The sequence below is a fragment of the Histoplasma capsulatum genome (assembly GCF_000150115.1).
Source record: "Histoplasma capsulatum G186AR genomic scaffold supercont2.7, whole genome shotgun sequence".
NCBI classification, from domain to species: domain Eukaryota; kingdom Fungi; phylum Ascomycota; class Eurotiomycetes; order Onygenales; family Ajellomycetaceae; genus Histoplasma; species Histoplasma capsulatum.
The window spans coordinates 1,318,091-1,333,135 of record NW_025544807.1 but is presented as its reverse complement, the minus strand read 5'-3'; the positions used below and the strand labels follow the sequence as shown (position 1 = coordinate 1,333,135).

The following is a 15,045-nucleotide window of genomic DNA, read 5'->3' as shown; positions in this document are numbered from 1 at the left end:
AGCTGCGAATCCTTTTTGTTCCTCTCACCTCCCCTATCCAAATCCTTATAATATCGATACCGGGTGATGAAGCGGAACAACACGTGACAAGCCAACCCTGGTTGCCCCTTTCTACCTCTTATCACCATCCCCGGTTGTTGCTGTCGCTGGAACTTCACTTCACTCTTCACTCTTCGTTCTTCATTCTTCGTTCTTCACTACTACCCCCTTTCACACCTCATTCATTCCCATCTCCACCCCGCCACCCTTCAGCTACATAACACTGGCTCATCCCACGGCTTGTGTAGTTCGCCTTTTCCTCTTACCTTCAGTGACTTTCTTTTAAGCCACATAACGGCTCTCCTTTTGTCAACTTAACGTGTGTTTTGTTTAGCAATTCTCACTCTTGCCATTCGGCTTTCCATTCGGCTTGCTCAGATCCGTTGACAAATTACGTCGGAATGGAGGCCCCCGTCTCAAGCCTGTCAAGGTTGTCGGCCTCCCAGGTGGAAAGGGCTTCGTTTACTCCTGGTGGCTGCTCACAACCCAATGTACAAGCAACGAAACTGCCTTTGGAGTCGACATCGGAAAATGCTCTACAAGCTCTTCAGCGGCGTCTAGCTGAGCAGGATGTCCGCATCTCATTGCTTGAAAAGGAGCTAAGAAAGAATCGACTAGCGCCTACGAAGCTCGTGGAATACGAAGAAGATGCAAACGAAAAGCAAAGCGTGCCTGGAGCGCGTTCCGAATCTGCGCAATCGTTCAATTCCAAGTCTCCACAGCCGAGAGGCATGCACAGTGGCTTAGCAAAATCAGATGGTGATGCTTTATCCGCGCAGATGCGGTATCAGATACTCCAGTTGAAATTACATTCAATTGTACAGAAGAGTCGCTCAATTGGAGTGGTGGACTGTTCTCCATTGCCATCTCCTCCAGAACAGAGACCAGATCTCTTGGACGATGTCAGCCCGGCATCTGAAAAGCCTGTAACTCCGATCCAGGATTATTCACTTGACGACCTTCGAGCCTTTGAATCTCATTTGGAGATGAAAGCAGCGTCTTCTATGAACACCCATAGCGATGGAGGTCAGAAAGAAACAATCAAAGCTCTATTGGAAGGTATTGGGTCACCAACAGACGTGTCTCAAGACTATTATACAGAATCAAAACGCTTGCTGCCAGTACGTAATACGTCCCGCTTCCATTTAAACTCCTTCCTTAATAACTATTTCTTACCTCGATGTGCAGACCATACAGCCACCAGCAAGCGAAAGATGTGCTAGACGGCCAATCCCTGTGGCATGGGATGGAAAAGTCACATACACCCTTCCCACCACTTCCCCCTTTGATGATGCCGCCCAGGAAGCCAAAGCCCTTAACGCACAGCCTCGCACCAAATACCCTCTGGGACTCTTTAAACACGGGCTTATCTTCGACCCCTCCAAGGCCGAAGGGAATTGTTATAGAACAGTAGCCATTGCGAACCTTCCCCTCAGCTGCTGCATGAGGCACTTGTTCCAAGCTGTACGCGGCGGACCGGTCTTAGCTGCCCATCTGATGAATATGGAGCGCGTTGCGGGCTATCACATGGGGATTGTCACGTTCGTTTACGAAAAGGATGCAAGGGCATATGTCAGGTTTTCCCAAAACCATGGAGTGTTCTTCGATGATCAGCGTGCCAGTATCAAGATGTTTAAGCAGGCTACATATCCCATGTCGGTGGATATGGAACAAAAGGTCAGCCGTGGCCACACGAGGTGCATCTCCATCAAAGGCCCTCATGATCCCGAACGGTATACGGACGTTGTAACATATGTCAAAAAGGCGCTTCCCGTGTATTTCGATCTTGGGGATGATATGGAGGAGAATGCATCCAAAACCGAGTTGCAGATACATTTCAATTCGATCGAAGCTGCAAGCGCTGCCATTGAGGCGTGTCGACGATATGGTAGGCTTGCAAACTGCAATCTTAGCTTTACCGCGGACCCATGTTCAAGATCACTGCCAGCTTGTCCCTGCCATTAGTCAACTACGCAGGTCCAACATTTTACTTATAGTCACAACACCCACCCTCTTTCCTTGCCTCTCTTCTTTTGCGGGCTCGAAAGAATAAATGCACAGCAACCTACCCGCTTATATCATCGATTTATGACCTTTTTTTGTTTTCCCTTTTCTACTTCTCTCTTGTTTCCAATCTGGTTGTAGTCTTTTATTTTATTCCCTCTTAAGAAAGGCATTTTTCAGTTCGGACATATTTATTCCATTTCCATCTTCTACCTTTGATGCTGAACAACGAGACCCCACGCTTTCTTTCCCCCTTTACGCATAGAGCACATTATTTCGTCTCAATTCAGATAGCTTCTGCCGTATTTTCAATAATTCACTTTTTTATATTTATTACTTTTCCTTCTCCTACTCACACCAGCGAATTGCAAGACAGGCTGGGTCAACGCCCTAGAAACTGATAACGCGGGATTCGATCTTACGTATTTCTACGTTTTATTTTGCTCAATTTTAGGAAAACGAAGATAGATAAATGGTATAAATTGCACCCTTGAAAATTTATCGGAGCTCACGCAAGTTGCGCGAGAGGATGACAAAACGAATAACCTTTTATAGAAGTTTTAATTCGCAAAATTAGCCGATGAATGAGGTGGATAGAGGCAATAAGATAAAACTGCTGGAGACGCTACCCGCGAAGGCGTGCGGGGAAGCCGACGTACTAAGCCAACTCAAATGCCAAGGTTATGATGATACAGGTTTATCAATCGGATATCGAAAGGACCAAAATCACAAACGATTGGATGGGGAGCCTGCAACTGTACATATGAAAATAGCATTCCACATAGGATAAAAACAAACAAAGGAAACAAAGTAAAGGACGTAGACAGAACAAGGTCCACATATGACCATGATTGGGTAAAACTACATTATCCATTCTGCCGTGATACAAAAGGTAAATAAATAACCTCAACAAGAATGGATCATAAAACAACATTTCACAAACCCCTCACTCCCAAAATCCCACCCCTAGCCAAAATTCTAATGTTCCCGCAATATCCTTGTGCTTCTTCAAGTACGCTTTTTGATATATCTCTAGGCGGAATTGGTTCAATTCAGCCCTCAGTTCAGAGGAAACTTCGCCTCTTTCGATTGAAGGCACGCTGGTCCTTGAGCCATTGGCGATAGCCCTGGATACTGCCTATCTTCTCCCCATAGTAATCGGGAACTGGGTTGGAGTACGAATTGGCAGAAGGGTCCACACGGAACCGCTTTATCCGGCTATAGAATTCCTTTTCTTTCTGTTATGGAAAATAGGAGCATCGATGGTCAGTACGATGGCCATGGCAAAATCATGGAAGTCAAAAATAATGAGAGGAAAGAATGAGGACGCAAAAAATTTTTGAGTGGGAGGAAACAGAGATAAGCGGGGGTGGAGATGGAAAGAAAAAGCCAAACATACCATTGCGACAGCCGCCTTATATTTCCTATGCACAAGGCCCCAGAGCGAATTGCCCAATACCGGGCCAAGTAACCATCCCAACGCCGCACATGATGCAGTTGCCAAACCTAGGACAATGAATGGATCAAGGCCCAAAGCCTGCGCACCTATGGAATCCATATTATTCGCTGCAAACACTTGCACGCCACCAGCAGTGCTGAAAACAGATGCTACGATGGATGAGACGAGCGAGTATTTCCGGCGAGAGGCACGGAGGCGGAAGAAGGAGTTCCAATCGAGGGGCAAGTTTTCGGGAGGCGTACTGCTATGGGCGGATGGGCCGCTTGCGGACGAACTCGTTGATGACGAGGGAGCTTGTGTGGAGAATTTACGGGGGGAAGTAGCAGTAGTGGTGGTGGTGGTGGCGGCGGCGGAGACGTGAAGCAGGGCAAAGGTAGAACGGTTTGGGATCCGCGAGGCCGGATTGTGCTGGAACTTGAAGAGCGGCTGTCCATTGCATCCAGTACTCGCATGGCGCTGCTGCCGTTGCGGCGGTTGAGCTCTTGGGGATCGAGCAGTGCTATACTTGCATTGCTGGTGCAACGCGGGGAACGATGAGCAGGTTGGCGCCCCAGCAGTGTTGGAGGAGCTTGACAGAATGAACGGGCTCAAACTGCACGGGATCCTGCTGCCCAGGGCCGCAGTGCGGAAGGGCCCGTTTATCACGGTGAGATGCATTCTAGTGGGGTGTGCAATGATCGTTCGTGTGTCCGTGTATGTCTGTGTGTGTCTGTGTGCTCGTGTGTGTGTTGTGGTGTGTGGTCTGTCCGGTGGTGAGGAAGCTTTTGGGAGATCATGATGTAAGCCAGAGCCAGATTGTTAGGGTCTTGGCATGCAGCCCACGAAGAAGGCAGAACATATGTACAGATCTGTAGATTGATTCCGATCTAATTATTCGAAGTGCACATTTTATTCTGATGTCTATGTCCTTCATTGTCTATTCGCTAGATTTACCATTGCTCGTTTCGACATACCATGTAATCACAATAATAGAGAAAGTACTAGTAACTCCACAACCAAACAAACATGTACTACTGGTAATAATCATCAAGCGTCCAGCTGCTCTGTGCTGCATTATTCTTCATGGGTTTTAACAGTGGCATCAAGCTCCAGAACGAGGTCAAAATGCCAAAATGCGCTCTCACTAAGATAAGATAATGGGGGAGTGATTTGATATCGGCAAGTTGAACTACCCCCAATTTGGCAATGCAGGACATGATGATATGATAACGCAAGTCGATCGATTTCATCATATCCACACGCCAAAGGCGAAGGGGTTATAATAGGCGCAGAGCCTTTAAGCCTTTTTCAAATCTCCTGGATGTGTGCCCGAAATGGGATGGAGGAAGCCATTCATCCGACCATAAAGGTGTTTCAATAACAGGGTGTTTATGGTCATCAGGATAGCACTGAACAAAAAAAGGTTGATTCGCCAGCCAGTAGTGAGCATTTCGAAAATCGGATAAGGGTACCTGTTGGGATAAAAAGTCGAATTTAAGCATACATCAAAAGCATATGAATGGGAGCTGAGATACATACCATCCGTTATACTGGTAGCACTTCTCCACCCAAAACCAATAGCCAAACGCGATGATGCTAGCCAATCCCATGGATGGGATGGCCCCTATAGACCAAGGCGGCGAAAGGTACAGTAGATCGATGGCCAACACTATGGCTGGAATAGCATGGAATCCAATATCTATAACCGAAGCGATTATGGCAGTGTTTTGATATACGGATCAGTCCAATTGATCCAGCTTCGAAACCAATGAAAAGGAGCCTCACCAGCCTCCGTAGATAGCTCCACCCAATCGGGCCTTACAAGCTTAGCATCAATCTGGAATCAAGGCATCATTAGACTAGGCATATGGCATTGCAGCTTCAGGCAAGATTGTGAGGGGAAGGCCTTACGATTTTCAAGCCGCAATATAAAACACTGATCAACACTTCCATTGGTGCGCTGCACACCAGGAGAACGTTCTTGACAGCAAACAGGCGTATTGACAAAAATACGTCTGCAGCCAGACCCACCAGGTTTGTGAGTGTAGCCATGCACAGGCCGATGATGGTCAAATATTGGAAATGCCATCCGTATGCCTCGCTCCTGTGAATCGATTTTAATCAGCAGAGTTCATGAATGTATCGTTTCATTGAAAATGTTGTATTTGGGATAGCTACGTACGCTAAATTCGGGTGGTCGATGATGCTAAAAACATCATTTTATCCCCCGAAGCCGTCAATCAGATGAGGGACATCACGGAGGGGATAGAAGCTGACAGAGAAGAGAGGTATATGCTAGTATGAATGTATATAAAATATATAAATACATCCAACCAAGAACACCACCGACACTTACTATTTGAACGAAAAAGCGAAGCTCGATAGTGCAGCTAACTGAAAAACCAAAGGGAAGCGTAATCAATCAATATCAATTCTGACAGTAGCTACTAGTAGCTCTTTGAATGAAGCTATATTGCTATCGTAACACAGTCAAGAAGCAGAAGCGCGTGGGTATTATATAATAAGCCGTTCACTGACATGTAAAATTGCAGAAAACCCGCGAGAGGGAGAATGCAGTCTCTGAAGCGGATGCTTGACAATAAGCAGAGACTCGAGCGGGAGCGACGCAGTCCTCATTTTGGCCGGGGTTAGCTACTAGGCTATCGATAGCGATGTGAACACGGCTAACTTCGGATGCTATGTATTTCGCGGTACAGGAAGGTGGAAGAACCGTAAGGACAACTAGGTTAAGTAGGTATAGTTTCCCTTTCGCATAGAAGCGATTTTGTCATACTCCATCCAACTTGAATGGAAAAAACCTGAATCTCCCTGGCTGTTGGAGCTGAAGCATCTGAATTGCCTAAATAGGTAAGATGTTTTTCTCTATTTAGTTAGCTACTTTGAGCCATCGAACTCAAACTCCTGGAGAGATTTAACCGTCATGTACTCTAAGATACGAAATACTAAACAATTGCCATTCGCTGGGTACGTAAACATGCCACCACGTTGCGTATGAATATATCCTGGGCGCTACCTCATGTGTTATATGTGCATCTAGAATTCGGACTGACCTGCTGCGCAGGGAGCATAATCTGAGGCTGTATTTCCAGCCGACATGGTAAACCATCACACACAGATACTTCTTGAAAGCATGAGCTAACATGGTCGGACCCCTCATATCGATATCAATAAAGCCCTCCCACATGCTGGTCCCTGGGCTGGGCGGGCGACCAACACAAGCGAACGGCTAGCAGCATCTGCACAGATCTTGGCTCATTACTCCCTGCTTTTGCCCATATACCTACCATTGTTCCCTGAGTGGTATCACAAACAGTTCCCATGCAGAAGTGGGGAGAGAGATAAATGTGAGGTACCCTTTAAGGCCTCTGGAGATAATACATGTGTCTGCCATTGGTTCTAATGGACCTGTACAGCGACACACATTCATATGCCCTCGTTAGTGGTGTTAACACATATATGCCTTCAACTGCAGCCATCTTCTATGACTAAGACTGTCGAGAGACAAGATATTCAGACCTCAGCACAAGGAAATTTTGCATCAGCTCTCTCGATATGGAATGATCGGAACCCCGATCAAACTGGCTCTCCAAATCCGACTACGCGAGCAACCAATTGAGATCAATCCTTTGAAACTCGTCAGCCTCAGATATTTACATCACTGATGTGTTCATTCATTGAACATTATCATCAATGTTCTTGCCGTGGAGTTGGTTGTCTGAGATCAGTGCCGCAAAAGGAATCCATGGCCATGGCTAACCAAACCCTAGCACCGCGTACTTGATGCGAACATGCAGTTGACACGGCAAAGCTATGTGAGAGATGGTAGTGGGGTGTTAACAGAGCTATTTTTTGCATTCGCTGCGCTTAGTCCGATCGACCAAGGGTATGGCAGTTTTGTCGTTACCGACGCATCTGATACCTTTGCGGGAACATACCAGGGAAACTGCCTCCAAACGTACGGTTCGAGATGCTGAGGGGTTCGGCACAATTCTGGCGGGATCGTGTTCCCGGTTATTGGCGCTCAATGCAAAGCTATGAATCTGCTGGCCAGGATCCAAGGGGGCAGTAGTTTAGCAATTTCGGTTGTTTGATATTAGGGGCTTAGATGGTTGGCATGTGCGGAGTAGGTTTGATGCGAGCTATGCGTATCTACAATGTCCTGCGTAAAATTCCCTGGGGATCCTTAGGAGGTCAAGTGGGAAATGGTCGGCTCAAGAATTGGTCAATGGTGTCCCCTGCTGAGTATCTAAATGGGAAAAGAAGAATATGCTTAGAGCATGGCTTTGTGATGAATCCATCATTCGTACTGATTCAGCTGCTAATGGAGCCCGAAAACGCTCGTCGTGCTTCTATTGACTTTCGATGACCCCGCAAGGGTGTCGACCGTGAAACAACAAACCAGTTCCAACGGCTATGAATGAATGGCAACTGCCAATAGAACAAGAAGAAAGAAACGTCCAAGGAAAAAGGTATCAAGAGAAATCACCCGGTCATTAACTAATCACGCCATGGTCAAACATCTTATACTAGTCATTTGATATATGAAACTCGAACTCAGGATCCTTCTTCAAACTACTCCCTCAGATGATTGCCTTATCAATGGGCATCCTTGTTGTTGTCCATCTCAGTGGAGGTATCATATATATTGGCCGCACCACCTATTTACGTTAGCGGTAAACAAGAAGAAGAAGAAGAAGAAGAAGAAGAAGAAGAAGAGGAAGAGGCAACGAAGGCAAGATCCAAAACAATGTCAAAAGCAGATCCATAACCCCTTGAAATCGAAAACCAAACCCACAACCACAACGAACTAACAAACGATGACCAAAAAAACGAGGAGGAAAAAAAAAAACAAAAAAAATCTTTTTTTTGAACTCACCCCTCCCCAAAAACACCTTCTCCCCCTTACTCTCCCCTATCACATCTACTTCCACATCCTGCGCCATGCGTGCGACGGCCGGATCGTCATTGGCAACTATATTCCCCGACCCGCCACGGCCTGTGGTATACATATCCGACTTGATAGTGGGCGTTACAAGGTCAGCTGGGGTCCGGGATGTAACCGTTGCCGCTCCAGCTCCAGCTCCAGCCCCAGCTCCAGTTCCAGTTCCTGTTCCTGTTCCTGTAGTTGCAGTTCCTGGGACAGAAACCATGTTTCCTAGCCGAATGTTTTTGTGCGGAATTAGCTAGATGGAGCTATATCTAACCCGACGTGAGGGGGATTAAGGTATATATGAATGAGCTGCGTACCTGCGCCTCCGCGGCCGGTGGATATTCGTTTTTGGTCAGTCATTTTGTTCGGGGTCGGTCTTTTAGCGGTAGATCCTGGAGATACTAGCACAGGACAGGACGACGGCAACGGTATTTAATCAGGGCGGAGCGGGGCAGGGGGTGAGGCCCTGGTGGAAAATGCTGCGTAACAAGGTTTGGCACATGCAAGAAAAAATATAAACCCCCTCCATTTCGTGAAAAAATCACATCACATGTACTATATGAAGGCATGCTGGGAGTAAGTAGGAGCAATGAAGGCGGGGGAAAGGCATCTGTCGTTTGTCCCATCTTCCCTCGGATGAAAATAGGATGTACAGTAAGTACATCCAAATATTGGTTCCATGGACAAGGCAGATCAAAACCATCCTCTGCTGGAATTACGGTCTATATCTACATGCCAAACACAGTGCCATACTCATTGACTCCCTCGATATATTATATTTTTTTTATTTTTGTTTCATTTTTGTGTTTTGTTCTTTGTTTTCCCTCTTTTCCATATATTGCATTATGTCATTTTGTTGAAAAGCAGAGCCGGAAAAGAGATAAAAAATGGAAGTATCCGCAAGCGTGCAGACGAGCATAAAAGAAGCCTACACCAGATTGAACCCAAGTAACCATAACCCATCCCGGTTCATCCAATTTCGCAGGGCGTATTTCGAGAAAAGCTAAGAAAGAGAAAGGTAAAAACTAAAGATAAAATAAAAGGGGAAAGCAAAGGAAATAAGGAAGAAAAAGGTGGAGGGAAGGACAACCAAGAAGAAAAGGGGGAAATGAGAGGAAGAGAGATAGAAGAAACAACACATAATACCGAATATTAGAGACACCCAGGAAGAAGGCACCAGGGGAAGTAAAATAGTCCATTCTGCAACGCCGTTCCCGAAAAGAACCGCAGAAAGAAGTAAAAGAAAATTAAAAATTGAAAAACCAAATTTTGTTTTTTTTTTATCAAAAAAAAAAAAAAAAAAAAAAAAAAAAAGAACAAAAAGACAAGAAGACTAAAGATCACCCTTCATTCTCCCAATCCTCCCCTTCTCCATCCTGGCCTTTGGAGCCATGTGACTGTCCGCCGCGGGGTCCCTTCACCCCATCCTTACGGATGGGGATCTTAATACCCTGAAACGCGAAGCATTTACTCAACGGTGTGCTCTCGATGACGCCTGGGAACTTCTTGGCGGAGTACACCTGGAAAACCTCCGAGAAGGCCGAGGCCAGAACAGGTGCCGAACCAACATTGATCACGGGGCTGGACGGAGTTCCGCCGGGTGATTGGTCCTGGGCCTGGCTCTGGGTGCCAACGTTGACGAAGTTCATTTTTAATCTAGGACATTTTGTCAAAAGAAGAGCGTTAGTAGAGAGCGTGTGGGTGAAACGGAGAGGATAACAGAGAGAGAGAGTCAGAGGAATGTTTACCGGAACGAGCCTTCAGTGCGAACGCTGAGATCCTGCAAGACGAACCAGACACCGATTTTGTCATCCGGGTCCGTCAGGCGAAAGGCACTGGCGCTCAGGCTGCCGATCAGATTGCGGGTAAACATGCCCGTGGACGCACTTGAAATGTGCGGCCCCAGCGCAGACTGGGGTCCAAGGGCCTGAGTGGGCGTGCCTGGAGGGTAGTAGGTGCTAGCAGCTGGGAGGCCCGGGTAATATGGATCGGGGCCTCCCTGGGGATATTGGTAGCCAGCGTGAGGGTTGTAGCCTGGTTGTCCACCGTAGTAGGGCGGGTATGCGGTTTGCGGGTATCCGTGGGCCTGGGCATATTGGGGGAAAGGCATGATGTTGGCAGGAGGCGGGTAGGCGGAGGAGGTAGCGGTAGAGATAGAAGGAGATGTAGCCGAGTGTCTGACGAGGTTGACCTCGCTGGTTCCCTCAGCGTTCCACAAGTCGACGGTCAGGACGTAGAATGAGGTGTCGATTTCGCTTTTAAGACAGGGTGCGCGGTTCGAGCGCAAAAACGTATTAGATTTCATATCCAAGCTGGAAATACTAGGCAAGGGAAAACGCACTTGATATCAATCTCCTTCTGGGTGGTAGCATCGCGGACTATCAGCCTAATACAGGGTGGGGGGGTAAGAGGTCTCCGGTCCTAGATATAAAAAAATATAAATATGCATGACGCCGTTAGTCAATTGAATTCTGGTTTTGGTGGGAGAGCAGATATAGCTAGCTAGCTACGTGTAAAATAAAAATAGAGGCGAGGTGTGCAGTTGTGCCAACAATGGTGGTGGGGAGCCCCGGTGGGTGGAGGGGAGGAGGGGAGTGGGGAGGAAAGAGAAATAGCACGGACTTTGTCGCCGAAGCCGCACATTCTCGCGCGGATGGGTTGCTGGACGACATCGAGGGAGTAGATGCGACCTTCGTAAACCGTGGAAACAGATCTGGCAGCCTCTGGGATACCAGGCAGAGTAACGGGTGTGTTGGTGGAATAGCCATGCTGGAGGTGATCCATGGTGAGAGGCGGTGGTGGTGGGACAGGATGCGGGCGGTCTTGTTTGAGCGTGTACATGCTCTGGGGAAACCTGCTGGGGAACAGGAGATTGGGAGAGGACAGCGTTCCTGACCGTGTTCCTGGACCTGGTTCCTCGAGCGGTCCGGGACTGGGGAAGAGGAGCAAGTCAAGAAGGCTGGTAGGAGGACACGGTGAAGTTGACGGCGAGGGCGGAGGTTTGTTACTAATAAGACGAACTCTGTCGCCGGATGAAACAAACAACAACACAACAACACAACACCGGAAAAACAACAATATCCCGAAGGCAGAGGGCGGTGCGTATGCGATGCGGCTGCTGTGATGTGTCAATGGCCTCGACAGCACACACTCTCGACGGCGATGGGTGTCGACACGAATGTTTGCTGCGGGGGACAGGTACAGGCCCTTTTTGTCTATTTCCGCCTGCTTATGCAGTGCTACCCCAGGGGAGACCACGATAATATCACCCGTCCATGGAATGGCTGATCCGCAAGTCTGGGAGGTTGAAAAAAAAAAAAAAGGAAAAATAAAAAAAAGAAAAGAGAAAGAGAAAGAAAAAGAGAAACACCCGATGGGTTGACGAAGGAGGGAAAGATAAGGATTCCGCCAGCCAACGATGGAACTATTCACCAACCCATCTCAAGAAGAAAACGGGCTTTTATTTTTCGGGGCCCGTCGTGCAAAACGGGAGAAAAAGAAAATACACCAGGGAAACCAGGGAAATGAATGGCATTATTTGGTATTATTTAGTTACTTCACTAAGTTCCTTTCATGCAGAATGCGAAAAGCGGGCTTGAAAGAAAGTGATTGCACTTGCACGGCACAGATCTATAGCTACATATGGTTATATTAGTTACATATATATGATATACCCCTATCCGAGGAATCCTGATCTCTATCAAATAATGACATGATTATTAGATTCGCTATCAGCTCCATGCAACTGCAACGAATGGATATATCTTTATATCCTTCTTTTCTCACTTCCCGGCCCCCAGCCACCCGTCGCCCCCACGAACCACTCTATCGGGTCAGTCTAGGCTGCCAGCAGCAAATAATAAATAACAAATAGAAATAATATAATAACGAACGGACAAATCATATCCGGTGAACGCCAATCTGTCTGGCATTTTCCAACTTTCTTCAAACCACACGGGCCCTCTTCTTTGCACGTGCCATAGATTCTGTGACATGCATAGGTAGTAATGGATCAATCGATTGAATAAACCCTCCCCCGGAAAGATATGAATGGTTGACGATGATGAGTACTGGCAACTAGTACGAGCCTTTGATGCCTAAATTCTATTGGAATCACTTCACCTAATTTGTCCAGCCGAAAGACCACAAAAATATATATGATAATAATAACAGTTTAATAATAATAAGGAATCTAAGTGTCAAATCACACAACACCCGTGTCCATATGCACAAACTTGACTAATAAACAAATCATAAAGCCGTTAACCATCTACCTCTTGCCAATATCATAATTCTGGTGCCACGTATAGCCACCCTGAGGTCCTGCTTCCCGCACCAACTCCTCAATATACTCCAAGCCATCTCGTGGCGGCCGGCCCAGCAACTCGCCCATCAACGGCGCCACCATCTCCGCCTCACCCTGCCCCACTGCATCCAGCAAACTAGCCCATAGCTCGAAGAACTGCGCTGATTTCCCGCCGTGGCCCTCCTTAGCGTCCTCCACGGCAACAACAGCCGCATACTGTTCCCGCGGGATCTTCTGCAGAGTTACTTTCCTGCCTGTAGCGCGGGTAAGAGCTTCAGCGAGGTGCGCAAAGGTATACGCACCGGGCCCAGTGAGGAGGGCGACGTTGTTGTCGTAGTCGTTTTTGAGAAGGGAGGGGAGAGTGGCTGGGTCCCGTAGCATGAGCCTTGCGTTCGCTTCGCCTAGTTCGCTGCGGGAGGTCCAGGCGATACGGCCGTCGGTGGGGATGTACATGGTGGTTGTATCGGGGTACCAGGCAGCGAAGACGGGGAAAGCTTCTGCGTAGATGCCTTCGCGGATGGAGGTGTATGAGATCCCGGATCTGGGGGATGTGTTAGCGAGGAATGTACAGTACATACAGGGGAAAAACCGAGATTTCTCAGCCCGAGGGATACTTGGTACTTTTTCAGCTGCTCTTCAGTGATTAAATGGGCCGTCTGCACGACAGCCTTTGAATGCGATCCATAGCCGCCAAATGATAGGCTGGAGTAATATACCTGCAAACTCACAGAGAAGAAAATTAATTTTTCTCCCCTTCCTCCTGCGCAGGGGGTTCCACATTTGCAATTTTAGAAAAAAGGATTTCATACATGCCCAACGCCTGCCTTCTTCGCGGCCTCAATGACATTCGAATGTTGCTTGGCCCTCCTATTTGTATCGACAACAGGTGTTGAAACGAAGAACAGTCGATCGACTCCCTCAAAGGCCTTCTCCAGTGCTGGCTCGTTGTCGTAGTCGACGACCCGGAACTGGGTGCCCGGGTAATCCTGCTGGAGTTTGGCGGCGACTTCAACACGGGAGGAGGTAGCTATGATCTCCGCTGGGTCGTCGACGGATTTGTACAGGGTGGCGAGCACAGAAGCACCCAGGCCGCTCGTCGAACCTGTAATAAGGAACTTTGCGGAGGCCATGGTTTTATGATATTTTGTTCTGGAGAGATTCATACATATGTTGCAATCCGTCTACCCGCCTGTGTGTCGGCATGTAGAGAGGGAAACGGGGCCCATCGAAGGGCGGAAGGGCCGGTGCTTTATATGTTGAGGATCCCCTTGTATCCAGCTGCTTCCCCCCTTTCTTTGTGAGCTCCGTAACTAACTAACTACTTCTTTCTTGCGCAAACCTTGTTATGATTCGATAAACATGTTGCATGCATCCACAGGGCAAGGGCACGGGAGGACACCTACACCGTACAACAACCCCTTATGCGCATGTCCCAGAGCAGACCCTCGGGAATACCTCCAACCCGCTTGGTCGTCCCAAAGTCCCTCTCACCCCTTGACCTTGGTAATGCTGCATGAATAACTAACAGCTAGTTAGGGACTCGCAATCGTCATAGCTCAAGAGTGGATTCCTCGATGGAGATTTGAGACCCATGGTAGTCATGGAAGTGGAGACGCTACGAGTATTTACTAGTCTTTAGACGCTGCTAAGGAGTTTACACATTTCACATAGGCATAGTCGACATGCGAACCATCCATCACTTTTCTATGGAGAGTGTACTGAGTAGAGCTCGGATATTTACTGATCCTTGTATGGAGCTTTCTAGACTATAGATTTCGTGGTCTCGGGAGTAGTTTGTAGCGAGTTACGACATGAAGGCATAAACAGGCTCATCAAAACCAACTCAATCCAGCAATATCGAAGCCTATGTTCCATGCCCATGCAGAGCTTAATCTCTCAAAGCGGCCCAGATCGGCTGTTCTCAGCGGAGAGATGCTGGCTGTGGGTTGAGCAGTTGGAGACGAGCGATTAATAATCTATCATCTTCGCCGCCGGATGCAGCTCGCCGGTCAACCTGCTTTGTTGCATGTAGCTTTTTAAGTTCTGCAAAGAGGGCTTTGGGTTGTCGATTTCTAAGCAGGAAGCTAACTAGCTCGTAGATCGTGTAACCGATGGATCTGGAGATCCTTGTCCGGGTATCTAGGGGTTGTGCTTTTTTATTGATCAGCTTGATTTTTCCTTTTTTCAACCGGGGATGTAGGAATATTTATCCGACATTGAAGTCGAGTCCTGATGGGATATACGATATACTGTGCGTAGTTCCCGGATATAAGTTATCAAGGAGATGAAATTGCGACAATCCTGTCT

At 47.6% G+C, this 15,045-nt stretch overlaps 7 protein-coding genes across 7 annotated transcripts; 2 read left to right on the top strand and 5 right to left on the bottom strand.

The window, feature by feature from the left end:
- Nucleotides 1–440: 440 nt before the first annotated feature.
- On the top strand, nt 441–2,004 carry HCBG_05744 (uncharacterized protein; the record flags this gene model as incomplete). Its single annotated transcript, XM_045432793.1, has 2 exons — nt 441–1,160; nt 1,228–2,004. The coding sequence occupies 2 exons, from the start codon at nt 441–443 to the stop codon at nt 2,002–2,004; spliced, it is 1,497 nt and encodes a 498-aa protein (XP_045286909.1).
- Nucleotides 2,005–2,570: 566 nt separating this feature from the next.
- On the bottom strand, nt 2,571–4,206 carry HCBG_05743 (presequence translocated-associated motor subunit pam17; the record flags this gene model as incomplete). Its single annotated transcript, XM_045432792.1, has 2 exons — nt 2,571–3,281; nt 3,443–4,206. 2 exons carry the CDS (start codon nt 4,157–4,159, stop codon nt 3,108–3,110), a joined length of 891 nt encoding a protein of 296 aa, XP_045286908.1.
- A 572-nt stretch (nt 4,207–4,778) lies between these two features.
- Nucleotides 4,779–6,598, bottom strand: HCBG_05742 (uncharacterized protein; the record flags this gene model as incomplete). Its single annotated transcript, XM_045432791.1, has 6 exons — nt 4,779–4,953; nt 5,021–5,180; nt 5,393–5,585; nt 5,838–5,875; nt 6,020–6,223; nt 6,553–6,598. The coding sequence occupies 6 exons, from the start codon at nt 6,596–6,598 to the stop codon at nt 4,779–4,781; spliced, it is 816 nt and encodes a 271-aa protein (XP_045286907.1).
- Nucleotides 6,599–8,098: 1,500 nt separating this feature from the next.
- HCBG_05741 (uncharacterized protein) lies at nt 8,099–8,792 on the bottom strand (the record flags this gene model as incomplete). Its single annotated transcript, XM_045432790.1, has 3 exons — nt 8,099–8,160; nt 8,379–8,657; nt 8,750–8,792. 3 exons carry the CDS (start codon nt 8,790–8,792, stop codon nt 8,099–8,101), a joined length of 384 nt encoding a protein of 127 aa, XP_045286906.1.
- A 980-nt stretch (nt 8,793–9,772) lies between these two features.
- Nucleotides 9,773–11,359, bottom strand: HCBG_05740 (uncharacterized protein; the record flags this gene model as incomplete). The annotated part of the gene is made up of 4 exons (XM_045432789.1): nt 9,773–10,088; nt 10,181–10,687; nt 10,774–10,853; nt 11,055–11,359. The coding sequence occupies 4 exons, from the start codon at nt 11,214–11,216 to the stop codon at nt 9,773–9,775; spliced, it is 1,065 nt and encodes a 354-aa protein (XP_045286905.1).
- Nucleotides 11,360–12,702: 1,343 nt separating this feature from the next.
- Nucleotides 12,703–13,868, bottom strand: HCBG_05739 (uncharacterized protein; the record flags this gene model as incomplete). Its single annotated transcript, XM_045432788.1, has 3 exons — nt 12,703–13,279; nt 13,360–13,454; nt 13,548–13,868. The coding sequence occupies 3 exons, from the start codon at nt 13,866–13,868 to the stop codon at nt 12,703–12,705; spliced, it is 993 nt and encodes a 330-aa protein (XP_045286904.1).
- Nucleotides 13,869–14,159: 291 nt separating this feature from the next.
- On the top strand, nt 14,160–14,710 carry HCBG_05738 (uncharacterized protein; the record flags this gene model as incomplete). The annotated part of the gene is made up of 3 exons (XM_045432787.1): nt 14,160–14,241; nt 14,294–14,359; nt 14,511–14,710. The coding sequence occupies 3 exons, from the start codon at nt 14,160–14,162 to the stop codon at nt 14,708–14,710; spliced, it is 348 nt and encodes a 115-aa protein (XP_045286903.1).
- Nucleotides 14,711–15,045: the final 335 nt, after the last annotated feature.